Raw genomic sequence first — 27,616 nt, 5'->3', positions numbered from 1 at the left:
CACCAGGGGCGAGGCTCTGCCCACCAGAGGGCGATGCTCTGCCCATCCTGGGGGTCGCCATGTTGCGACCAGAGCCACTCTAGCGCCTGAGGCAGAGGCCACAGAGCCATCCCCAGCGCCCGGGCCATTTTTGCTCCAATGGAACCTTGGCTGCGGGAGGGGAAGAGAGAGACAGAGAGGAAAGCGCGGCGGAGGGGTGGAGAAGCAAATGGGCGCTTCTCCTGTGTGCCCTGGCCAGGAATCGAACCCGGGTCCTCCGCACGCTAGGCCGACGCTCTACCGCTGAGCCAACCGGCCAGGGCCAGACAAATATTTAATAAAATAAATAATAACATTAAAAATATAAAACATTCTCATGTATTACAATCCATTCATTTCCTACCACTCATATTCATGGTTGCGAGTGGCTGGAGCCAATTACAGCTGTCCTCTGGGACAACACCAAATTTTTATTGGATAATGCATAACGTACATGGGTCGTTATATGGCTCTCACGGAATTACATTTTAAAATATGTGGCATTCATGGCTCTCTCAACCAAAAAGATTCCAAACCCCTGCTCTACCACTTGCAGGAGAAATCCAGATGCTGCAGAAGGGGGTTGAAGATCTTTCTATCCACTTTACTTCTTGTAGTGGGGAGAATTGTGTCCCCCAAAAGGACATATTGAAGTCCTAACCTTCCCCCACCTGTGCCTGTGAATGTGCATTTATTTGGGATCTTTGCAGATGTAAAGTTCAGATGAAGTCACCCTGGATTAAGATGAACCCAATTATTGGTGTTCCTGGTAAAAAAAAAAAAAAAAAAGGAAAATCTGACACAGACAGACACATGGGGAGAAGGCCATGGGAAAATGAAGGCAGAGATCAGGGTGACTTGTCTATAAGCCAGTTGCCTACAAACCACCAGAAGCCAGGGGGCGATGTGGAACAGATTCTCCCTCGGAGCCTCCTGAAGCAGCTCTGCTCACACCTTGGTTTTGGACTTCTGGCCTTCAGAGCCCTGAGAACATAAATTTCTGTTGTTTGAAACCACCCATTATGACACTCTGTTCGACAGCCCAGGAACTAATAGTGTACCTCCCATGCCTGCCTCCTCCCTCTCTCTGCCTCGAGCAGCACCTGAACACCAATTCCCAGTGCTCCTGCTGGCGTCCTGCATTCCGGTAGGGTTATTCCACCTGTCCTTTGAGTTCTGCTCTTGAACAACCTCCTCCAGGAAGTCTCCTCTGCCTGAAAGGAGCCCAACCTGCGTTTGAAACGCAGGTTGCAAGGGTTAGGGTTTGTGAGTGCGATTAGACTAACAATTAACTTTCCAAGGCTTTGAAAACAAATGACTACTCAGTAATGCAGCCCAGGAAATGAGTGAAGGAACTTCAAGACTTTACATGACTCGTCTGGAAATTCTGTTTTTAAAGGAGCAGAAGCCTGTAATTCATAGGTAAATGAAACACAATAATAACATGAAGCTGTGTTAGCAAAGAAAAAAAGAAAGAAAATCTAGTCAAAGGAGAAACACAGAATGAATGTATTTGTATCAGTCTGTTAAAATAGATATTATTGAAAAGGCTGAAAAATTAGCCACATAAATTCCAAATATTGGATTTTCCTGAAGACATTTATGTGACCAAATAATCCAAGACATAATATCTACCAAAAAAAAAAAAAAAAAAAGAAAATTTTGTGTATTTTTCAAGAGGATACAGTGAAACTACCTTTGCCAAAGGAGAAGACTCTCTGATAACTTAAAAAATAAAATGCACTGTTTATTGTGTTCACCCTCCACCTGGCATTTTGCCAAGCGTATCATATGCTTTAATATATTAAATCTTTATTAAAATCCAGTGTCATATAATACTATTATTATGCTTATTTTACAGATGAGGAAATTGAAATTCAGAGAGGTTAAGTAACTCAAGGTCACACAGCCAGGAGATATTGGAGGAGGGATTTGAAGCCAGATCTGTTGAATCTGCAATCCCACCCCAATACATACATAATCATGCACATGCACACATGCACACACATACTCTGTTTCCCAGCTTTATCAAGTGTCACTCCCTAAATATAGAGCTGGTTTATCAATCTCTGATTTGGGACCCCTTATTCACACCACACCACCATGTCCTGGTAAACACCCACTCATATTTCAATGCTCAGCTCAAGTGTCTTTGTACATAGAAATCTTTCTAGATGCACAGACAACTGACACAACTTCTCCTCCCACCTTTCTTTTTCTCCCTCCCCCCATAGACTTTATCCCCCACTCAGAGCTGTGTGAGGACCAGAATCATTTCCACCTTAAGCAGCCCTGCAGTCCCACTAACCAGCACAGTGCCTAATGGGGAAGACTTGTAGCTATTGTCTGCTAAACCAGTGGTAGTCAACCTGGTCCCTACCACCCACTAGTGGGCCTTCCAGCTTTCATGGTGGGTGGTAGCGGAGCAACCAAAGTACAAATAAAAACATAGATTTAACTATGGTAAGTTGTTTTATAAAGATTTATTCTGCCAAACTTAGCGAAAATTCTACATTACTTGGTAATTATTATTATATGCTTTAACTTGCTGTAACTCTGCTTTACAAATTTTATAAAGTAAAGTTACTTCCCTACTTTATAAATCACCATTACTGTGGAACCAGTGGGCGGTTAGAAAATCTTACTACTAACAGAGATACAAAAGTGGGCGGTAGGTATAAAAAGGTTGACTACCCCTGTGCTAAACAAACAGAATGAACTGACTCATCCTTGTTCTGGGCCATTTACTCAGGTAAATTTACTTCTGAAGGGACACTTGGCAATGTCTGGAGACGATATAGTTGTCATAACTCAAGGGGTGCTGCTAGCATCTAGTGGGTGGAGGCCGGGGTGCTCCTAAGCATCCTACAATATACAGGACACCCTGCCCCCTCACCCACAACAAAAAAACTTTCTAATCCATGACATCAATAGTACAGATGCTGAAAAACCCTGATCTGTATCTTCTGTCTCAGCAGCTGCAACATACCCAATTATCTCCCTATAATGGACTCTAAGCCCACAAGGACAAAGGCCTAGATCACTTTGTCTTTTAAGCATACAACAGAATGAATGAATGAATGAGTTAATTAATTAATTAATTAATGAGGGAAACGCAGAAGTGACAGAGCCATAGTGAAATTCAGTGTGCACATTGGGTAATGGAAATCCTGTAAAATCAGTTGGCTGAACTGAGAACCTGAATTTGGGGAAATGTATTAGCTGTGTAGGAATGTTTCATGTTTACCACTGTGAATGGCCCCAAAGAGGTCAAGCCAAGGCACCAACTAATGGTTTTGTTTGACAGATGCAGCCCCAGAGAGCTGTACTCTTATTAGCACTGTTCTGCATCCATATTATGGTGAGATTTTTCAGGTTCTTGAAGCAAAATTCTATGTTGTTTATAATTCTCCAATTACGGTCTGTGGCTCAGGAGTGTTTATTTCTCTAACTTCCTAATGACAGCAGTGTGAGCACAGTGAGTTGAGTATATTGACACATCTAGGTCTTTCAGCATTAAGTACAAGTAGGTAGTTTAGGGCAAATAAGAGTTATTCTAACAAAAATGCCCAGAATAGGCTCTTTGGTTATTAGTTAAATGGAAACAAACAAGTGAGAAATACATATGTTATGAGAATAAGGAAAATAGTTCTTCAGTGTATATACTTTAAATTCTCAAAGTATTTTCAAACTTAGTATCTTCTCTGACATGCATAGTGATACCATGAAGCGGGTGTTGTCTCCACTTCATAGAGGAAGACACAGAGTCAGAGTAGTTAGGCTGAAGGTTTCCCCAAGGTCCAGACTCCAGGAGACTGGACCATGGAAGGAAGAATTGAGACCAGTTCAACAGCAGCATGGCTATGGGCCTGGGATGGATGGAGTGATCCTCCCCTTCCTGGCACAGTGAGCACCTTGAGGGCATTTCACAAAAGACTCAGTCACCCTGGCAGGGCCAGGAAATGTAAGTGGTCATTTCCAAGCTCAGTGTCTCACAGGGTGATACTTAAATAGCCAATCAGTGGAGGGCAGGCAGTCTGTGAAATGGTGTCTGTTAACTGTGAAGTGGGGCATAGGAAACAGGAGCGGAGAGCAGAGTTCTTTGTGGACAGCTGGGTGCGGTGACGGCGTGGAGACCTCCGCTGGCTGACAGCAGGCTCTGTCTCCTGGCTGCTGAATGGACCGAGCGCTGGCGCTTTATGTTCATAATTCTTCCCAGGAAGAAAAGGCCACAAAGAGTGGTCTGTTCATGTGCAGTTTTGTCCATTGTTTTTTGTAACAATTGGGACTTTCAAAAAGAATAGGCAGTGTGTATGTTCATGCCAAGAGGGACAGACTATTCCAAGATTATCATGAACCTGTATTTGGCTGCTTTTAGTTCAGAATTCTCAAGTCATACCATAAATTTTCAGTATTATAGAAGAAAATCATAGAGGTGGTTAGAATTTTTATTTTATGGAAAAAACAAACAAACATAGCCTTTAATATATGTTCTTACTCATGTAGAAACTGGTGCCGATATTCCTACACAGATGCATCTGCATATGTTTAATGAAGTAACTTTGGATTTTTTATCTTAGCCCATGACGATGATGATAAATGTATTTGCTTTTTGGTGGCCTTCGTTCATCAAGTGTAACTACACCACATAAGCAACAGGGGAAAAAAATTGAAAGTAGGAGTCATATCCTGGTGAGACACAGAGAAGTTTCTAGAATCCAGTAAGTGGCAGTTTCCTGTCTTCTATTCCAGTCTTCTTTCATTCTTTTAGCAGCTCACTTGTGAATCAAGCAGCAGATTAGAAAAGTGCTGTCCTTGATCAACTGGTGGACAGGTTCATCCAGGGATGTCAGGGGGACAGAGAACAGCTACAACTCTGGATCTCTGACTCCTCACAGGGGCACTGGTTCGAGTATCCAGTGTTGAAAGGAAACATAGGCACTGAATTTAAGTATGTGGGACACTTTTCCCTTCCCAGTTTCTAGTGATCAGCTGCTGCTTTCTCTGTGGAGTGTGAGGCCAGTATAGTTAGCAGTGTGTATTCAGAGAAAGCTAAGACTGGGTGGAACCTGCCTGCCACGCAGAACCTGAGTGGTTGCTGCCCTCAGTGCCTGTCCAAGGGGACAGGTTTGCAATATGGCCCAGTGAGGCTTGGCTGATTCAGGTCGCCATTTGACATGGACAGTACCTGCTCGCTGGTGTGCTATAACAAAAATATTACATATCTGGAATGCAGAGGGCTCATTCAGAGAGAATTCTTAGTAAAACTTTATAAACAACAGGAGAACATTGGAAATAGTGTGTGTGCGTTTACTGGCTTACTGGTAGAAGAAATTCACCAAGACTTTCGAGGGTTTTTCCTTTTTTTTTTCTTGCAGTGAGAGGAAAGAAGGCAAAGACAGAATCCCACTTGTGCCCCAACCAGGATCCATGCAGCAAGCCCACTTGGGGGTGGTGCTCTGCCCATTTGGGACGTTGTTCCTTTGCTCAGCAACCGAGCTCTTCTTAGCACCTGAGGCAGAGGCCATAGAGCCATCCTCAGCACCCAGGGCCAGTCTCTCCAACCAAGCCATGGCTGCATGAGGGGGGAGAGAGAGAGAGAGAGAGAGAGAGAGAGAGAGAGAGAGAGAAGCAAGAGGGGAGGAGTGGAAAAGCAGATGGACGCTTCACCTCTATGCCCTGATCAGGAATCAAACCGAGGACTTTCACACGCTGGGCCGATGTTCTACTGAGCCAACCGTCCAGGGCGGGTATTTCCATCTCAGCAAGAAAATGCACACATGACTCACTTAGAACAGCCAGCGGGTGTTCTAGGAGGGGTAGGGGATATTCAGTGCAAAGAAGTGTGCCCAAGAGACTAAGAGAAAGCTACAGTTGCTCTGCCATCAAAAGATGTAGTGAAGAATGACTGAGGCAGGAATAATGGGAGTGACAAACACCCTGTCTGATTGAGGGCCCAGCGCTGCCCAGGCTCTTCACTGTCTTCAGCCTGCTCCTTCCCTCTGAGCCCAAATAAACTTCATTTCAGGGGAGCTCAATGGAAGGGTGGCGATGGCCTGAGACATGGTCACATGAACGGTGTCTTCTGGTTCCTTCTCTCTTGTGGTCTAGAACCTTCAGTGTGCATTCTCAGATAAATTTGACCTTGTCTACTGCAGACCCAACTGTTCCATAGTCAGTCCATAACACACCTGGTCATTGTAGGTGGTGTGTGGCCCTCTCCCTGGGCCCTCATCCATCTCCCAAGCTTGTGTGAGGAATTCTTGTCCCCTCACCTTTATCCCTTCACTTGGGACTTGAGCACTGACTTTCCCCTCCTTGAAAATGGCTCCACCTGCTCCCCCGTGATGTGATATCTAAGAAATTCACTAATCGTTCCTGAGCTTGAATTTAAAAAGTCAGATTTTTAAAATGTGTGTATGCATCTATAAATATGCTCATCTATATGTAAATATACCAATCTCTACTGTTATTGGAGAGGAACGGAAAGCTATAAGAAAAGGCATGCGCTGGTGGGAGAGAAGGACGCTAGCACAGTGCCTGCCTTGGGGATGGCAGACTGGGTTCTGCACCAAGGCTCATTGATAGAACTGGCCGTCCCTCTCGAGAACCGGCGGAGGCTGTGCTCCAGCTCCGTGGAAGGAGCAAGTTCAGAGGAAGCCAATGCCCTGGGTTTGTGAAGACAGCAGCCCAAGTGCCTCTCCCCTCTCCTGGAAGCTCACCGCCTGCTTGTCATGCTCTGTATCTCTCTCCATCAGATGTTAAGGATTAACCACGACTTTGGCTGTTTTAACCAAGGTGGTGGGAAACAGGATTCCTACCAGAGTTCTAACCTGGTTTCTTTTTCCTCTCACACAGGGGCGGATCTGTAGAAAAGCCGGCAAGTCAAAAAAGTCCTTCAGTCGCAAGGAAGCGGAAGCCACCTTTAAGAGTTTGGTGAAGACGCATGAAAAGTACGGCTGGGTCACCCCGCCTGTCTCTGATGGCTGATGCTTGCCGCGTTGCCAGAGGCTTACACAGCCTCTCCTCACACACAGACACCCGCCATCTCCTCCTCGACGCTGAGCATCCTCCATTCTTTTTTACTCCGGCCGGAACTGAATCCTGAATGCCAAGGAGACATTTAAGTTATTTATGAACAGATGTGTTTACAGAGAGAAAGAGGGAGCAAATGCTGTTCAGGATTAAGTTTCGATCATAAATGAATGATCATCTCTAAGTCACTTTAGAACAAATGTTGACATGGTGACGTTTCCCAGCCCACCTGCCCCTCCACCCCGGTCACATTGCCCTTAGCTTCTTTCCATGACAGCAGCTCCAAAGAGCAGGCAGGAAACTCAACGCCCGCTGCTCAGACCATTTCCATGTCAGTGGTGCCGTTTATGTTCTGTAGGAGCGCCCTGCATCGCCAGTCCATGTTTGCTGTGCCCCTCCCCCTCTTCCTGGCAGGGCAACATCACTTGAAGGCGAGTCTTTCTGTGGCCCTGTGTGACAACATGTAGACCTCATTTGTGCTATGACCTTTGGCTCATGAAAACAAAAATTTAATCTTGCCAGGTTCTAGTGATTTAAAACAACTGCCCTCTTGGTTTCTATGTGCTCTCTATGTTGATGGGATGGTGTCCACAGAGAAACCAGCGCCCTTAGGTGAAAGGCGGGCTGCTGCAGCCACAGCGGCACACAACCTTGCGCAGGCCAGGTGCGCGCTTCCTGGGGCGCAGAGCAAAGGGTGGTGACATGCGGACAGTCTCTTCCCATGTCCTGAGATGCTCCGACAATGAGTTTCTGTTCCTGTCTTCTCTCTGCTGGTCAACCTACCACCAAAAACAAAAGACAATTTTCCACTCACTGAAGTCATCGGGCTCATTTTATCATGTGTGCTAGTGACAGGGAATGCCAGAACTGCCAAAGGATACCAAGTGATCGTACGACAGTTTGCATGACCGGGTTTAATTCTTCACCCTGTAGTCACTTGTGTGTCCCCCAAGGCTGGGATGCCTGAGCACCCTGCTGTGATATAAACTTCCTGTTATTTAATCTCCCCACAGTTTCATTTCTCTCTTTTATTAAGTTACTTAGAACTTTCTAAGAAACTCCATGAAATGAAGAAATGCTGTTTATAATAGTATGCGGGAAGAGGAAAATGTTCACCCCAAGTGGAAAATCTTACTGGACACATTTTAAATAAAATCATGCATACCTGACACCTGCCTCAAGAATCCAATCATTGTGGGCTACACTTCTATTTCAAATATTTAACTTGGCCCTGGCCGGTTGGCTCAGTGGTAGAGCATCGGCCTGGCGTGCGGAAGTCCCGGGTTCGATTCCCGGCCAGGGCACACAGGAGAAGCGCCCATCTGCTTCTCCACCCCTCCCCCTCTCCTTCCTCTCTGTCTCTCTCTTCCCCTCCCACAGCCAAGGCTCCATTGGAGCAAAGATGGCCTGGGTGCTGGGGATGGCTCCTTGGCCTCTGCCCCAGGCGCTAGAGTGGCTCTGGTCGTGGCAGAGCGACGCCCTGGAGGGGCAGAGCATCGCCCCCTGGTGGGCGTGCCGGGTGGATCCCAGTCGGGCGCATGCGGGAGTCTGTCTGACTGCCTCCCCGTTTCCAGCTTTGGAAAAATACAAAAAAAAAAAAAATTTAACTTATTATAACAGTTTTAATATTTCAAATACTACAAATAGTATAAGAGCAACCTGCAGTGAAATACAAGAGATGAGTCTTAGGAACCCATAGTTTTTGCAAAAATCCATTGGATTAAAATGATTCCCACAAGCAAGTGGAGCCGTAACTAGAAACTGGCGCATAAAGGGATGCTTTGGCCAAATGTGAATGTTGCGAATTCTATTTTACCACTCAGAAGGAAGAGAACCTCCGCTGATTACATAATGTTCTTCAGGCAGTCTTGGCTACTCAGGGAACCACCTGCTCACTGTCCAGGGTTGTCAGAGATCTAACCTTGTTTCAGAGAACAGGGGTCGAATCCTCCCATCACGATTGGCCACTCACCAAATCTGCCCTTTATTGCTACTTTTATTTTTTTCAACATTTTTTTATGTGCCTCCAAATACCACATGCATCTCTATTTGGCCAAAATGGCTGTGTATTGAAAATGCCTGCTCTGCTTAAGTTCCCTCCAAGTAACAATAGTCTTGAAATTTGATGACAATGAACTTGGGGCATTCATTCATCTGATCCTCTGCAGAGGAATTCTCCGTCCTGGAAACCTGACATTCAGCAGGCGGTTTTAGACCCTTGGCTATTTATTTGTTGTCATGGAACCACACTGCAGGCATTAAAGAGCTAGGACAGGAACAGCTTGCCAGGGAAGCACTCGAGTTCATTTTTTCCAAACAATTTCCTCTTCTAATGTAAAATTAAAGGTAACTTCCTTTAAGAAACCATATGCATGTATCTGGAGATATTATATATGTCCAAACCAGGGTCACCTCGGGGCTGTTTGTTAGCTGGTAGAAGCACCTGTGCATGTTGGTTCAGGGGACCCATCCCTGAGGGGAAGCCCGGAGGGTCATTATTACCTAAGGTGGGTTAAGCTACTCTCAGCAGCAACAGGAGATATGTGGCTCAATTTCTACTCTTTGTACACCCTGAATTTGATATCTTATGCATGACATTTTCACTAGGTTTATTAGAAATTGGAAGTTACAGACAAAATAGTCTTTAGTGAAAGAAAGACAGTTTTTCACTTAAATTGATAAGACATTCTCATTTTAAAAGCAGTGGGAAGTGACTGGAAACTTGGCTCTTGCTTTGACCTTTAGTTGGAAGCAAGCACTCCCTCCCTGTTGTCTGGAGGTTTGTAAGCAAACATGACAGTGTTGGTCAAACAGCAGCCCAGGCTGATGTGCCTGAAGACCCTGTGGTTGGGTCATGCCTGCTGCCAGGCATGTCCCACTCCTCTGAAATGGACGTCTGTGTGCAGAGCTGATATGGGAGGAACTATACCCGGACCCAACTAGGGGGCTGGCTGTCATCACATTCCACACAGGCTGAGAAGTCCATCCCTTTTCAGACAGACATCAGGGAAGTAGGACTGAGTACAGATGTCCACATCTGCACTTACCAGTGGGAACTCCAACCTGCCCAGAGGCCGAAGAGCCACAGGAAGGAAAAAAAATACACACTCATGCTCACTTTCCATCAGCCCCAAACTTTTTCCATCTAGCGGTTTTCCTTGTATGGCTGTCCTTGTTCCCGGGGTCCCACCATCCCCTAGTGCAGGCCAAAGGCTGTGGATGAGACCTGCACATGGTTTATTAGCTTTTTGGAAGATCAAGATTACTTATGGCTTAAGACTTACTATATGAGCAACAATTTATCTCGGAGTTGCACACGTGTGTGTACACGCTCACATGCACTTATTCCCTAGAAGATTCACAATCTCTATAATCCAGCTCTCAGGAAAAAACAGGATTTAGGCCTAAATTGTTTAGTTCCCAAGTTCACTTCATTGATAAAATTTCAACCTTATTTTTCAAAAGGAAAATCTGTGGATGAGTGAAAAAGACCCTGGATAGGAGGTCAAATGCCCACTTTACCTGCTTCAGCCACTGTTCCCTCAGCTGTACCAAGTTAGTGTGAGAATTGACTACATAATAAAGGAAAGTGCTTGGGAAACACATAATTGTCATATGGACTTTACATGTCATTTTTACTGTTATTGGTAAATTTATATTACAACAGGCTTTAATTAGAACACATTGGTAAAGGTTCAGATTGAACAATTACAATGATTCAGATATAATTACCCTGTAGTGATATACTAGCCTTCCGTCTCCAGTCTGCTACTTTAAGTCAATGGACCAAACTCATTGACCAAACTGCCACTCACTCAGATATAGGGAATACAAAATGTAAGACACGTCTCCCTCTATGGAAGACCTCATAAAACAAGAAAAACAGGAACCAGCAACAAGGGAGTGGAGACCAAAGACACCCAAATGTTAAATAGCAGAGTAGCATTGTGCAAGCAGAAGATTTCTAACTGATAATCAGGGAAGTTTTCATGAAATAAATCAAGCTTGAGCTACATACAGTTGGGTGGGAGAGCAAGACAGATGTAGGAATGGGGAGAGGCTGAGGTTGCCTGCGTAGAGGTCATGGTCTTTGTCATACTGACCCTAGGGGGAGTACTGGGCAGCTCCTTGCCAGTTCTCACCTGCAGGGACCCTGTCTATAGATTTGCACAATGAAGTCCAACCTTACAACCTAACATGGCAGTGAGGTTGGCCCCTTATCTAAGAATTATATTCCAGTGTTTTTATCTGAACCTGTCTAACAGCATGCAAAATTAAATAGAATTTGCTCTCTAGAGAAGCAGAGCTAGTTTATAGATCAAAGGAAGGCAGAACCATCAAATTTAGGAGGCCATTTAGTGTAACTCTACAGTGGAGGAAACAAGCTCAGAAAGATTGAGTGGTTTTTCCAAAGTCAACCAGAGGAACAAGCCAAGGCCTTTGTCTTGCTGGTACTGTCTGATTGATCCTATGTGATGCCACCCATGAACCATCTGACAATTCATGTGGCCCGTATCCTTAGCCCAGTGCTGAGTTAATGCAGCTACAAGTCTTCCAAGGTGGCTGGGAAACACCCAAGTGATCCATTATGTGTCAAAAGCAAGTTGATACAAGGGACAGAGCTCCACTCTTGACTGCTTTGGGAAACTGTTGAGGGACTTAGACCTCAGCCCATGTGATCACAATCAGTATTTGTTTTTTTTCTCCAAAGTCATTAAAATAATATACAGCTCTGTTCCTTGGCTGTATGCTATATTCTACCTTATCTTTCTGATTTTGGCAGGCTCCAGTTTACACAGCATTGAATATCACTCAATCCCAGGGCCCATCTAACCTGCAGGATGTGGTTAACCGACTGAAAAGGCCAAATAAACACGGTTGACATTCAGGAAGGCAATACACAACGTTAGCTTCGTTCCAGGAGAAACACGAGAGCAAAGTGTGCTGGCCCAAGAAGCATAATCAAAACTGAGTATTTGAGAAGAGTGTAGAACCAAGGGAAGCAAGATTTTATTTCAAGGTCATAACAGGTCTAGACAAATAAAATGGGCTGGAGGAGATGACCTCCAGGGACACCTCCTTGGGGCAGTAAGGCAGTATGTGGTGAAGGGATAAATACTTGCATTGCTTCCACTGCTGACTAACTCTGGCCCTTCTCTAGTTCTCTACTGAAGGCAAATGAAGTGGCCATCCTTCTTTATAGACTCGCAATCACTGTACATCTGTAGATCTCAGGTGACCTCTAGTAATGACACTAATTGAACTAAAATAAAACTGCTATAACCTGATATGCTTGGTTTTACTCCTGCTTGCCTCCTGGACTGAGGCAACTTTATTCCATGAACATTCTCGCCCTATGACCATGGCAAGCTGCTGATCTACATACCACGGTTACTGTAAACTTTCAGACGATCCTCATAATTCACATTGTGGCTTTGGTGTACACTCCTCCCAAAGTTGTCCTATTTTGTGGTTCTCAAAAGGAGAGAAGAAAAATTGCATATGCCATAAAATAAATAGGAAAGAAACACTGACTATTGGAAGAGGGTGAATGCACAAGTCAAATAGTCTGCAGGCACTGATATAATGGGAAAAACTAGGATTCTCAAAAGCAAGACTTTAAAACCAATAAACGTCTTTCCATGGAATGTTTGTTACATCCTTGCATGGTCTATGTTCGGTATTTGTCCAAATTCCTCGTAGTTTCCATATACATTATTCTCCGTGGTCCATTGTGGGTAATTTTCAATCAGTTTGTGCCCTCTGATCTTTTGTGCTTTGATTTATTTGTGTTTTAAAACATACTGTGGGTATTCTCTATAAAAGTCAATGAAATGTAACTGAATCGAATCTAATTAAGCATCAGTGTGATTTAGAAGATTTCTCCTTCAACTTCTATTTGCATTATAAAGATTTATTAATGTGTTTGCCAAAGATCCCCATTAAAGTTTCTCAATGTAATTGAAACTGTGTGCTTAGCACAGCACTATAGCCTAAACTAATACTGATTTACAGAGATATTCCTCTGGAAACTGTTATGGAGCAGTAATTCTGCTATGACAATTTTCACATCCCTAAACTCAATCTATTTAAAGGGTACCTCAATCTACTTTTTACATGAATATAGAAGTTGGATTTCCATTTTTATTCTAAATTGTTTATCAGAGGAATTTATCCACCCTTGTGTCAATATTTGAGATTGTTTTCCAATCAAGAGTCCATTTTTCATTTAAAAGTTGACATTCTGATGATTTTCGTATTGAATAGACATAGGCTTTAAAATCAAACGACCTTGAATTCCCTCTGCCTTTCATTACCTGTGGGTAAGAATCTTAAGCTACAACACACTTAGTTTTCACTTTCCAAACTAAATTTATGAAGCTAATGTCTACTGTTGAGGGTTGTTGCTGTGACAAGGCAGACAATGTGTAGAAATTATGAAGCTTCATGCCTGGCATGTAACTGATACTCAACACATGATTTTGGAAATAACAATGAGATTGATCTGGCATGGTCAAGTTGATAGCTTGAGTTGGCTGTTGGCTCTACTTCAGGTGGTTCTTTCATCCCTGGTGAACATGTAACCTTTCCTTTGGTTGAAGACATGGAAGATCCACCATCAGTGAGGGAGCTGGCTCTGAATTTCTCTTTGGCAACGGAAATGGATGAGTGTCCAAACACTCAGTCTCCCCATACTAGCTGGGCGGGAGCATTCACTACGCTGGCTTGGGTCATCTGTGTCCAGGGCCATAGTTTTCTTAAGGCAAAAGTAAAAGAGCCAATAAGATTGCACTTCAGTTCTAACACTGAGAATTCAAGTTGTGGCCTCGGTGTCAGTAACAAAGCAACTAGTCCAAGTTACAGAAAATGTGTGCTGTTGAGCTCTGCTTTATCTGTCACTTAAGTGTTTGTAGTAATGAATTTTATTTCCATGCCAGAATAAATGCTACATGTTAATGGAAACAAGTTATTTTTTACTTAAACACAGGAAAGTGATAGTGATATTAAAGTAGATGGATACATAATTTGTTTGCAAAATTAAAGTCAATTTGGACAGAGTATAACCATCCACAGATTGGTGAGGAGGGAGGCAAAAGGGTTGAGATTCGGTGACTCCTGAAAATACAAATTTTACTTTGTTTAAACTTATGCCAGAGAATTTTCTAAATGTTTCCTTTTTTGAGTCATGTAAAGTTTTCTAATAAAAAATTTTGAAGGTTAAATCCAATCAAATAATCTTAACAACTTTCCCATGGGGAATCATTCCTATTTTATTTCTTTTTCCACATTTACAAACCTTTTAGCTTCTCAGAGACTTTCCATGCTATCTCTCGTATCACCCCCCGGGCAAGGCTGTGAGGTGGAGGACTACGCCAAGCTTGTAGAAAGGAAACAGGCATTTAAAGCATAACTGATTTTTCTAATGTGATTTTACTTCAACATGGTCAACTGCTTTCCTGTCACACAAACCTTACAGTAAGTCAGTCCTAAAACAACTTTGAAACCTCTGACTCTAAAGAATATTTGTAGGGACAACAGTTCAGATTTTACTCCTTTAATTAATTATTAATTAATTTACTTATTTATTTATTTTTATTGATTGATTGTCAGAGAGAGAGAAAGAAACATTGATTTGTGTAAAGCCAGTAGCCAGGGCCAGGGCCAGCACTACAGCTGCCTGGCCCATGCAGGTTTGTATCGGATTCGGACAGTCAGTAAAGTAACAACGGAGCCAAAAACTGGTGGGCCATAGTCTTTAATCCTAGCTTGCACCCGGCGGGCAAGTAAAAACACACACTGGGCTCCAAAACCTACTCACATTCAGTGCTCACAAAGCTACTGACTTAATCCGAGTTTCCTAGAATCAAAGGTTTCTAGCTCACCAGACTTATTCACCTCTGTTCCCCATCTCCTTCCAGCTCCCTGCACAAAGTCTGCACTAACTGGCTTTTCACTCAACACTCCGCCATCTTGGCTGCCTCTCCTGGCCTCCTCCACGTGGCCTTTCTCTGCTCTCCTCTCTGCTCTATCCTCTAATCTCAGGAACCAAGAGAGCAAGCTCCCGTTCTGCTCCCATTTTATAGTGTAGAAATCAAAACCTTTAATCCAATATACAAAATAGGGAAGTCTCTAATACAAAATCACTTATCTGAGGCATGATGGGATTGTACCACCCCACATCAAAAAGGATGGGAGGCCCTGGCCGGTTGGCTCAGTGGTAGAGCATCAGCCTGGCATGCAGAGGTCCCGGGTTCGATTCCCAGCCAGGGCACACAGGAGAAGCGCCCATCTGCTTCTCTACTCCTCCCCCTCTCCTTCCTCTCTGTCTCTCTCTTCCCCTCCTGCAGCCGAGGCTCCATTGGAGCAAAGATGGCCCGGGCGCTGGGGATGGCTCCTTGGCCACTGCCCCAGGCACTAGGGTGGCTCTGGTTTTAAAGGAGCGACGCCCCGGAGGGGCAGAGCGTCGCCCCCTGGTGGGCGTGCCGGGTGGATCCTGGTCGGGCGCATGTGGGAGTCTGTCTGACTGTCTCTCCCCGTTTCCAGCTTCAGAAAAATACAAAAAAAAAAAAGGATGGGAAAGGCTTAATCCCAAAACCAAGCCCCAGGCCACAAGGATTCTGCCTGCCCCCAACACACATTAATATCACCTGGGCAACGGCCTCCACGTGGGCATCGCCATCTTTAACAAAGTGAGCATAATATATTTTATCTGCCCAACAATCCACCCCTATGCTCACTTTACTACCCACCAATTTACATCATCAGCATCCCCCATGCAAGGAAATTAGGCACATTACACAAATTACAACATGACAAATCATACAGTTTCAACAATCACAAAGGTACACTTTACCAGTCTCTGAGCACTTAGCCCAAGGTGCAAAATGTCCTCGGCCTTCTTTCTAGCCATGGGAAAAGCTTCCCGGGGCAGGGGAAGGGCCTCCAGCAAAGCCACCCCCCACCCCCATCAGAGTATTTTACATTGTCCAAAATCTGTAATCCATAAGTCCATCCAACAAAGGAGTCAGTGCCCACTCTGGTTGTAGTCCAGGAAATCAGTCCATGCACATGGGCGTCAGCCACCCCCTCATCCCTGCCGTCCTCACAGGTCTTACACTGTCCCAAAGAGGAGCACATGGCAATGCCAGTCAGCATTTCCATCTCTGCTCCAGAGAGCATGATGGCATCCATCTCTACATCCCAAAATTGCAGACATACCAGGAGAGTAGTAGATACTCCTTGCTGCTGGGCTCTCACCTTCTGGAGACAGCGGATTGCAACTCCAGCCCAATTCTCCTCATCTTCCAAAGAGGAACTGAAAACACCAGTTCCCACTGCTGGGCTTGCAGCCCCAGGCCCTGCCTCAGCCCAGGCCTCAGCCCCGGCCTCCTGCCGCTGCTGGCTCTCCACAGCATCCAGGGCAATCTGCAACTCACGAACCTGTGAATCCTCCTCCAGCAGCTGCTCCATTTCCAGGCGAATCTCGCAAACCTGGTCGGCCTCCTCGTCTAGCGCTTCCTCCAGCTCCAGGGTCAGCATCTCTTTCTCCCACGTTTGCTCCTGCTCCTTCCACTGCTCGGTTTGCAGGTCCCAGGAAGCCTCTTCACAGAGCTCTCAGTTTCCTCACACATGGCTATAAAAGTCAGCCAGCCTACGGTCCCCAAAAGGTCAGCCATGGGGAACCATAACAGCAGTCAGTCCTCTACTATGCACATCAAAGGTGGCAGCTCCATACCGATCTCCAAATCCTGCCACAGACTATGCGCCAAATGTAAAGCCAGCAGCCACGGCTACCATCACAGCAGCCTGGCTCATGCAGGTTCGCATCGGATTCGGACAGTTGGTAAAGAAATAACGGAGCCAAAAACTGGTGGGCCATAGTCTTTAATCCTAGCTTGCACCCGGCGGGCAAGTAAAAACACACACTGGGCTCCAAAACCCACTCACATTCAGTGCTCACAAAGCTACTGACTTAATCCGAGTTTCCTAGAATCAAAGGTTTCTAGCTCACCAGACTTATTCACCTCTGTTCTCCATCTCCTTCCAGCTCCCTGCACAAACTCTGCACTAACTGGCTTCTCACTCAACACTCCGCCATCTTGGCTGCTTCTCCTGGCCTCCTCCACGTGGCCTTTCTCTGCTCTCCTCTCTGCTCTATCCTCTAATCTCAGGAACCAAGAGAGCAAGCTCCCGTTCTGCCCCCATTTTATAGTATAGAAATCAAAACCTTTAATCCAATATACAAAACAGGGAAATCTCTAATACAAAGTCACGTATCTGAGGCATGATGGAATTGTACCACCCTACATCAAAAAGGGTGGGAAAGGCTTAATCCCAAAACCAAGCCCCAGGCCACAAGGATTCTTCCTACCCACAGCCTGCCCCTAACACACATTAATATCACCTGGGCAACGGCCTCCACGTGGGCAGCGCCATCTTTAACAAAGTGAGCATAATATATTTTATCTGCCCAATAATTTGTTTTTTCGTTTTTTTTATGCATCCAGTGGTTATCATATATGTGCCCTGACCCAGGAGTGGAACCCGCAACTTTGGTGTATCTGGACAACACTCTAACCAACTAAGCTGTCTGGCCAAGGCCAGACTTTACCTTTTTTAAATACTAAAGACCATTTTGCATATAACAAATGCAATTTGCGGCAAATTCTGTGTATCTACACACCCAGACACACACATACACACCTGATTTATGTAATCTTGTTCTCATTACTTCAAGGATTCTCTTCTCAATTAACACTAGTTTCTACATTTTATGGTGTTGCTTTTTCACAAAATTGAATTTCTCAAACAACACACCATTCCATGCAAGCCTGCCTCCCCCGTTCACCTCTCTTCTGTGATCTGGAACCTCCAGAGGGTTTCTGTTCTCACCTGCTGAGGGCTATGTGCTCTGTCAACTGTCCCCAGAGCCTGAACTTCATGATATCCAGGGTCCCACCTTCCCACCACATTTAAAGGGTGGGACTAGAAGGGACTTTTGGTAAATGATAGCTTGGAGCTTGCTAAAGTTTACTCTAGAAAGTTAGTGTGGGAAACAAAAGCAAAGGCTCTGATTTCTAATCTCCATGCCATTTGTTTATTTAATAAATGAACTGGAAAAGGCCTCAGGGGTCAGTGGCAATGACCTTGTCATTGAATTTCATTCAGACTGCCCCAGGCTGATTCTTAAACTCAGAGCCTATTCACACTTCCTCCCTGTTACACAGAAGGTTTTAAAACTAGCCTATCCCAGTAACTTCTGATAGTGAAAGGATTCTTTATGATGAGGGAACTATAATCTCAAAATCTCATTTTTTCTTAAGGTTGCTTTAAAGTATAGGAAATTAAATTCAGGGTCCAGGGTCCTCATTTAATCTATTATAAAGCTAGGACCAGAATTAGGGACCATGTTACTTCTAGTCATGTTGCCTTAGAGTATAAAATATATCTACACACACATGCATGTGATGCATCTAAGAACTAGACACTATCTTAGAACATGAAGAGAAAAAATATGCGTGTATAGCACTAGGTTGAATAGTGGTGCCCAAAAAGTTATGCTTATGTCCTAACTCCAGAAATCTATAAATGTGACCCTATTTTTTCAAAGAGCCTTTGAAGATGTAATTAAGTTAAGGATCTCAAGATGAGATCATCTGGATTTAAGCTAGGCCCTAAATCCAAAGACAGGTGTTCTCTTAAGTATCCAGAGGTAGATCCGAGCACCAGAGGCACAGGAGAAGGTGACGACGTGAAGATGGAAGCGATGAGTCTGCAAGCCCACTCTAGGCGTCATTGCCAACGTGGTAATTTACATGTGTACCCAAACCAGCTCTTCCTACCACTGCCTCCACAGAAAAGCCTTTTCCTCCTCTATCTATAGATCATTCTCTCCGGGAGCTCTGTCCACACCTGCTCCTCCATGAACGCTGGACCTGGGAGTCCAGGTCCATCTTCTCAGCATCCCAGTGCTGGGGTGGGGGGTGGGGTGCAGGCCTGGCAAAGCCTCTCCCACTCACTTGGGTCACTTTACCCAAGGCCCTGCAATAGGAGGGACCCTGGGCCCGCTGCTGCTCCAGTGAAGGCTTTGGAGGGAAAGCAGGAAGCATGGCCAACATGATTCTGTTTGGTCTAAGAGGGCCTCTCCCAGTCAGCTCATTCCTGTGGGAGTCTCCATAATGACCCCTTTGGGAGGTGAATCCACAACTACCCAGTGCACCTTTTCCTTCAGCTAGATTTCCTTCTCAGTAATGAACACCTGAAGGGAGACATGTGCTGACTCATCAGCCGAGGCACCAGTCCCTCCATTTGGTCCTCACAGTCCTGACTCATCGCCCTCCGCCACCTGCCACCTCTGGGCTGTGAGCAGACATCTTCTGGGACCATCTGAATATTGAGAGGAAGAGGAAGGAACGTTCGATTTTGGTATAAAAAGGTAAATCTTCTCGAGGAAGGAAACTTCTAGCCTTATAAATCCATCATTCATAACCGTAAGGGCACCTTGTTGCCCTCTGAGAAACAGCCCCTCCCCAATTACCCCTCCAGCCCAACGCAGGCCCAGCGCTTCCGCCTGAACTCATGCAGCACCTCGGAAGGCAACACTGCCCAAAGCCTGGAGAAAAAGGCTGCCTCTTCCTCAGGTTCCCCTGGCCATCTTGGGAACTTGCTCCTCTCTCGCCATTGGCAGAAATTTCTATCTTCCCCCAAAATGAATCTATGGGGATTTACCCCACGTGTTTGTTGTCCTCACGGCCACTGCCCATTCCCGCCTGCCCCGTGCACAGCTCTGCTCTGCTGGACTTGCACATAGCATGTGAAGGGTTAACCGGAGAGAGAACGCTCTAGTTAGGGGGAGACTGGGACTAGGGACCAAGAAGAGAGAGGATCGGCCCCATCCCCCTTTTTAAGGCTGGCAGCTTCTGAACAGCATGTGCCAACACGTGGGCAGTCTGGGGGAGGTTAATTGCTTTTCTTCCCAAAGCTGACCCAGGCCAGGACAACAGGAGCCTTGGAGGGGCGAGTGAAGTCATCATACGGCGGTGGCGTCAGCTTCTCTCACCAGCATGAGGAGGGGCAGATGTGACTCCCCATTTGGACCTGGTTCTGGTGCTTCCCACTGAAAGGATGGTCCTGGAGACCAAGCTGCCCAGAGACCTGGGGTGGCCTGCTTGGGGGTCTGCTGCGAAGAGCTGCCCACAGGAGGACACCTGTCTTCTGTGTCCCAGCCTAAAACAGAAGGCAGCTCTCCTTTCCCACAAATAGTGCACACGCCAGCCACACTGGCAGGGCCCGGGCAAGAATATCCGTCTGCAGCTCACCCTGTAATTTACTTGCCCTCTCATACGGAGAAATATATATTTTTCTTTCAAAAGCTTCCTTTGCTTCCCTACAATTCTGAACATTGGACGGAAGTAGGAGATGCGTCAATGAAAGGCTCCTGAGATCTGCGTCTCCCGGGGACGCAGGGGGCCGTTGGAGCAGAGACGCAGCTGGGAGCGAGGCTGCGTGGGCCCTGAGACCACAGAATTCACAAAGAGTGGGTTGAAATGGCCTTCTTGAGCTTTCTAGTGTTCTCTTTCTGTGGGTTCTCTTTTTTATATTTTTCCGTTTCAGTGGGGGAAAAAATATATATATGTCTCGTAATTTTTACTTTAAAAAAACTGGTGAGAGAGACACGGGAAAACAGAAAGAGAAAATATGGAATCACGAGCCTCCAGGAGAGGGGCTGTGTGAGCGAGGGGGCAAAGGGGGAGGGAACTAGAATACAGGTGTTTCTGTCATGTCAGGTGAAACCCCAGATTTATGTTGAGGCTGGTACAGAGGGAGTGGGAGGAGAAAAAGGAATAAAGGAAGTTTCCAGCAAGATCTTTCCTCCAAGTTCGCCAGTGGCCTCTGCAGGAATATAGCAGCTCCATGCAAGCACCTTGCAGAGGTCTCCTAGAGTCCCTAACAGAGGCCCGGGCCAGCATGGCGACCCCAGAACCTCACTTACCCAGGAGCCGCCATTCGGCAGGTAACTCAGGAGTAGAACTCTCAGTGGTGAGGACGAATTTGAAAAGACAACTTACAAACTGGGGTTGGGCTTCTATGGGGTGGTGCAGGGCAGCAGGGCACGCCTATAACGCAAGCGGGCACAGACTGCCCACAGGTGGAGGCCCGGGATGGGTAGTGGACACAGGCCTGGCCTAGTGGGAAGGGCCGACTCACGGCCCACAAAGGCATCCTAATGGGTGTCCTACCCCTGGGCAGTGTGGCCTATGCAAGGAAGAGCCTGGATGGTCGCAAAACTATGGAGTGTGTCCCTGGGCCAAGCTGTCCATGATTGTCTTGTCCAGTCCGAGGGCACAGAGAAAGTGGGCACTCAGGGGGGAGGTTGAGGCCAGCAGAAGGTAACAAAGGGACTGATAGAAGTGGGGCCAGGTGTAGGGAGCCCTATGAATGGTGTGGGGACTGGGTCTAGGAGAACCTGAGCTATTAGCGCTGGACCCAACCTTGAGGAGGTGGGGAGCAGGCCAGGTATAGGGTTCCCTACAGGAGTATGACCTCTTTCTGAGATGCCCAATCCCCCAGACTGTGCTCTGGGTGCAAGATAAATCCCATGCTGGCTGGAAGTTGGCCTCTGCTGGAGGAGGAGACTCAGTAATGGAGAAACACACACAACAATTCAGATGAGCATAAGCATCATGGGCTAGAGTCACAGGGCGGGGGGGCCTGAGGGCTTGGACAGTGGTCAAAGACACCCACCTCCTGCATTTGAGTTGGGCACTGGTTGGAAGCATTTCAGAAAGAGGAGCGATTAGACCAGAAGACACAGAGGCCAGAAACGGCCAGACCAGTTGGAGGATCAGAAGAGTCCAGCGATGGGAGGCGCCAGGTGTCTTCTCGGGAAAACATGAGAGGACTTGGGGCCCAGCAGGGCCATCTGGGCAAGGGAGGGGCTGCAGTGTGTCCAGGAGTTTGTTCTAATGGTGTACCAAAGGCTGTATGGTCAATCAATATGTCAGGGCCATATCGTCCTCTGCCTGCTTTGTGCTGTGCCCAGAGGTAGAGCAGAGGCAGGCAGGGCGCCACCCCAGCCTCTCACTGTGTCCTGCGAGCAGGACTGGGGACTGTGGAGTGGACAGTAGCGTCGTCCAGTACATGTAAGCCCCTAGACAACCAGTCCTCTCTTGATTACCAGTATCCTGTCTCCCCAAAAAGGCCTCTAGTCTCCCAGAATGTCCCTTTTTTCTTTCTAGGGGCATCTCCATCTCAATGCCAGGATGAGACCAGGACATCTGCCTCGTGAATAGAACTTCCTCGCTGAGAATAACCACTACAGTTCTCTCCCCTAGTGGCCAGGTGAGCCGTCGATGGAACGTCTGTGAGGTTTGCAGAGGCTGGCGCCTGGTGAGAGAGCTCATTTTACACACCACAGAATGAAGGCCCGGAGACAGAGCAGGAAGCTGCGGTCTAGACCAAAACAAGCAAGGAGAAGTCTCATCGACACACACCTAAAATCCTGGGTTCACATTACAGGGGCCCATGGCTGAGAAGGAGGAAGAAGATCTGGGAGCCGATGGAGTGACACGCTGGCTGCTACCAATGCGTCCTTTCCGCCGGTCCCCATCAATTTAGGTGATACAGTTGCCGAGGCTGTGTTAATGGGACCACACAATGTAGATTGATTTTAATTCCAGACTCTGCTTCTCTCTCAACAAAATTGGGGAGAGGTAATATTCTGAACACCCTCCCATTCCAACACACCTAAAAAGCTTGGATATTTTCTATGTATATAAATGCTTAAATGCATCGTTGAGCTCACAGGAAAGTAAGAAAAATTCTCAGAAGGAACAAATAAAGTTAGAACCCAAAACCAGAGAAGTCAGGAAGCCCCGACCTAGGACTCTGCTGATTCCTGTCGCCAGAGGTGTCCGTTTGTCTGGATATGCGGGGACAGGACACAAACCCTCGAGGAGATGCCTCCCACAGCGCTGGGACACCCAAAGGACCCACGTCCAGTTACAGGAGATAGAGGCACGGTTTCCTTAGGATCCACTTGTAGAAGCAGAACTGCTGGACAGTGGGTATCCATATACTTAATTTTGCTAAGTTCTGATGGACTGCACTGAAGAATTTCACTGGTCCATGCTCCCCCCAAAATGCAAGAGTGTTTCATCCTTAGGCACAAATGCTTACCCAGCTTTCAAATATTTGCAAGTCTAGTGAATGTAAAGTGATCATTTTAATGGGTGTAGATAGGGTTTTTCAATTTGCAATTATTTAATTGCTAGTGTGTTTAAGTAACTCTTTGAAGTTTTCTTTGTAAATTGCCTCATTTTTCTTTTAGGGTTCTTGACTTTTTCTTGTTAATTTCACAGTTTCTTGTACTGTATAACTTATTTCTCAGTTATTGATTTTAAGCATTACAAGTATTTTCTCCCAATCAGGAATGAACAAAAATCTTAATCATGGTATTATAAATTCTTTAATAGTTTATTTTGTTTTATAGTATTGGGAAATTTTATTCAACACAGCCTTCTCCACCTCTGTATTACAAAGATATCCATTTATATTATATTCTATTTCTTTAGGGAGATGCCACGTCTATTTGTATATAATATCCCTGTGTGCCCAGGGTGTGTCTCTGAGCTCTGTCTTCTATTTCATTGGTCCCTTTTTGCCTTCAAAATATCGTATCGTTTTTATTACTACATCTTTATAGAATGTCCTGATACTTACAAGGAAAATGTCCCTTTTACTCTTCCTTTTTTTCCCTAGAGATTACAGACAAATTTTATAGTAAATTTATCAAATCCCTCAAAAGAAAGAAAAAAGTCAACTACAAATGTGTTCGTACTTTCATTACATGTATAGCCCAATGTATGATCTTATCATCCAACCTGGAACATGGATTCTTTTCTATTTATTTATTTCAATGTCTATGTCAGTCACTAGAGTTTGAAGTGTTTGCCACAGAAGTTTTATATAGTCTTAGATGACTCCTATACACTTTATAGATTTGTTACCATTATGAATAATATCTTACTTTTTGCTGTATTTCCTAATTGATGATTTCTGAAATCAAGAAACACTGTTGATTTTTTTTTTCAAGGTTAGAAGTGAGGAGGCAGACTCCTGCATGCACCTGACTGGGATCCACCTGGCATGCCCACCAGGGGGCGATGCTCTGCCCTTCCGGGGCATCACTCCATTTGGGGCCGGAGCCTTCTAGCACCTGAGGCGGAGGCCATGGAGTCATCCTCAGTGCCCAGGGCAACTTTGCTCCAACGGAGGGGAAGAGAGAGACAGAGAGGAAAAAGAGAAGGAAGGGTGGAGAAGAAGATGGGTGCCTCTCCTGTGTGCCTGACCAGGAATCAAACCCGGGACTTTCACACGCTGGGCCGATGCTCTACCACAGAGCCAACAGGCCAGGGCCAACACTGTTGATTTTTTAACTTAATCAGTATTTACCACTGCTAAGCTTTCTTATTGTTATGACCACTGTTGATTCTACTGTTTTTCTTAAAAAATAATCATATAATTTGCAAACACTAATCTTATATTAAGGTTATTCATGTTTCTGACTCCTTGGAGAAGACAGAATATATGCTTGACCCATTTTTTTTATCACCATGGCACCAAGCAAAGTGAAAAAAATGTTTAATTAATATTTATTGAATTTGCAAATGAATAATGAGTCATTAAAAGAACGTGGTGAGCATATCAAGGCCGTTTAGAAGTGAAATATTCAGTCAAATTGGGTTTTGAAATTAGATGGATGTCTGGTTGACTATCATGGGTATCTGATTGAATCTAATTTGGGGCCTGTGTCTTTGGGGACTTATTATCAAAGTGAAATCACAGTCGAATCAACAGACATAAAGACAGTAGTGCCTGGCCTGTGGTGGCGCAGTGGATAAAGCATAGACCTGGAAATGCTGAGGTCACTGGTTCAAAACCCTGGGCTTGCCTGATCAAGGCACATATGGGAGTTGATGCTTCCTGCTCCTCCCCCCTTCTCTCTCTCTGTCTTTCTCTCCTCTCCCTCTCTCTCTCCTTTCTAAAATGAATAAATTAAAAAAAAAAGACAGTATGGAAGAGTGATTAAAGAACAAACGATAAATAAATGAGTAACACAGTGGTACACGTCAGCGCCATACCAAACTGCACGGTCTTCACCACGTAAGGCCAGCAGTGTCTGGGTCCTTCCAGCGCCACCTCCCGCCTCCCTTTTAAACCCCATCCCAGCTGCCATAGTGGTTGTCCATCTCATCTGTCATCCTCACGCCCCAGCACTGACCAGGCACTTTTGCTCCTATTTAACCACCTGCTGGGCTTTTCATCAAACTCTCCTACCCACAGGACACAGCCTGTACAATGTCCTTAGCTCACACCAGGCTGAGCCCACCTCTGGCTGTGGGTGACCAAGGGACAGTTGGTCACCCTTTGGGGCACTGTGGGCAGGTCTTTGCCAGGCAGAGCTTGGATGGCCAAGAAGGAGGCCAAGGCAGGTACCAGAACAGGCCAGGCCAGGGCAGAGCTGGGCTCTGTCTGTCTTCTCCTGGGTCCACAGGCCGAGAACACCCAATTGTTCTGTTCTTCCCTGGAGTAGCTTTGTGTTCTGGAGATTAGAAGGAAACCATTCCTTCTCCAAGGAAGCCAGAGAGAACTGGCCTGGTAGAGACTGTGCAAGTGCATGCCTCTCGGCAACCTGAGGAGCTAGAAGCTGAGGCACTGCTGTCTTTACTCCCTTGGGACCTTCTGACCCAGGGCTGCTGGCCCTGCATTTCAGCCTCCATGAGGATTTTCACTGTGCTGGTTAACATCTCAGGTTTTTCTTTATCACCCAAAGCTGTCTACCCAGCACATCTGAATCCCCCGAGGGGCTCACTGTCTTGTCCCACCTCAAGTCATCTGGGTCCTTCTTTTCTCCACTGTGCATACTGAAATGCCCTAGAAGCTACCAAATGAGATTCTCCTTTCTCTGGGACAGTCTGAACTTAGACTTGTTGTCACTACAATAAGTGGGCATTTGGAGAACACCAAAAGGTACAGACCAGTCTGGTGGTCTTCTCTATCCTGGATCTATTCCTACAGAGCTCTGTGTCCAGCAACCTGCTTATGGCTGGCTGTGCTCCTGCCCTCTGTCCGAGGCTGCAGATCCTCAGTCCTCAGCTTGTCCAGGGCTTCTGAGGGAGCTCTGTCACTCAACCTTTGGTGGAGAATAAAAAATGGCCCAGGCCATGGCAGACCCTCTGCTAGCATCACTGGGTGGTGACTCTATAGCATAAGCGTTCTGATCTCTGACCTTAGTACTTAGAGCTGGCTTAGTGAGGATGCACAATCGCCACTGAGTCACCATGGGGCAAAATTTGTTCCTGTTCTGTAATAATAATAATAATAATAATAATAATAATAATAATAAAAAAAGTACAATGCTAGCAGATCTAATTTTTAGAAGAGGATAATTCTTTATAGAAATTTACAAATGGCAGTTGTTCTCTTCCCTGTGCAATGTGCACTGTATTATCTTCTTTGGGAAAAGAACATGCTGGATCTTACAGCAATTTGCTTATAAAAAATAGAAAAGAGCACCATCTTCCAAAATTCTCCTCTCCATACACGGAAATAAAAGAAAAACCTGGTTTCTCCCTGCCCCAGACACTTACCGCGTCGCCCACCGGGAGGGAAGGAGAATGTGTTCAGCTTTCATGGTATCTACCTGGCTTCTTCCCCACAGCTTAGCTCCCGAACCTCCCCCACCTTAAACAAGGCCTCTCAAATGCTGTGACTTGCTCCTGGGGGATAGGCGTGCCATTCCTGGGAACATATGCTAGTTAATTTTAAATGTCAACTTGACTGGGCCACGGAGTGCCCAAATATTTGGTTAAACATTATTCTGGGTGTGCCTGTGAGGGTGTTTTATTCAGTAGACCGAATAAAACAGACTGCTCTTCTTGATGTGGGTGGGCCACATGCAATCACCTGAAAGGCTGAATAGAACAAAAGGGCTGACCCTGAAGAGAGAGAATTCTTCCTGTTCAAGGGCCTTAGCTCTGGCACACCAGCTTTTTCCTGCCTTCGGACTCACACAGAAACATTGGCTCTTCCCAAATCTTCGGCATGCTAACTCAACCTGTACATCTGGAAGCTTGCCTGCCTTCATAATTGTGTGAGCCAATTTCTTATAATAAATGTATCTATCTACCTACCTACCTACCTACCTACCTATCTACCTGTCTATCTATACACATCACATTGGTTCTGTTTCTCTTGAGAACTCTGACTAATCCTGAGCATCAGCAATTCCTGTTTGATGGCTTCAGAAAATTCCTAGCATTGTTAGGACCTGCAAAGTGCTGGTGAGTTCACGTTGACCTCTGAGAGTACCAGGAGTGAAATCAGGACATGTGCATTCTTGCTCCACTACCTCCTACTCTTGATGGCCAAGTCCTCTTTCTGGGCATCATTGTACACATCACTAACAGGAAGGAATAGGGTTAATATTCCTTCACATCTCTTCATTTTTAACATCTTCTCTAAGTATCATGAAGGCTGGACCCTCGTCTTTCATGTCCAC

At 45.7% G+C, this 27,616-nt stretch overlaps 1 protein-coding gene across 1 annotated transcript in view; it reads left to right on the top strand.

Moving 5' to 3' along the window:
- Window positions 1–8,215, top strand: part of UBE2QL1 (ubiquitin conjugating enzyme E2 QL1) — a 48,666-nt gene extending 40,451 nt beyond the window's left edge. The window contains exon 2 of the mRNA XM_066374766.1: window positions 6,877–8,215. Within this exon, the coding sequence (XP_066230863.1) occupies window positions 6,877–7,008 (132 nt within the window). The 3' untranslated portion in view covers window positions 7,009–8,215. The remainder of the gene's footprint in view (window positions 1–6,876) is intronic.
- The last annotated feature ends 19,401 nt before the right edge of the window (window positions 8,216–27,616 follow it).

Source organism: Saccopteryx leptura, chromosome 1 (genome assembly GCF_036850995.1).
Source record: "Saccopteryx leptura isolate mSacLep1 chromosome 1, mSacLep1_pri_phased_curated, whole genome shotgun sequence".
NCBI lineage: Eukaryota > Metazoa > Chordata > Mammalia > Chiroptera > Emballonuridae > Saccopteryx > Saccopteryx leptura.
The sequence above is the reverse complement of the archived record's forward strand: the minus strand, read 5'-3'. Positions and strand labels throughout refer to the sequence as shown.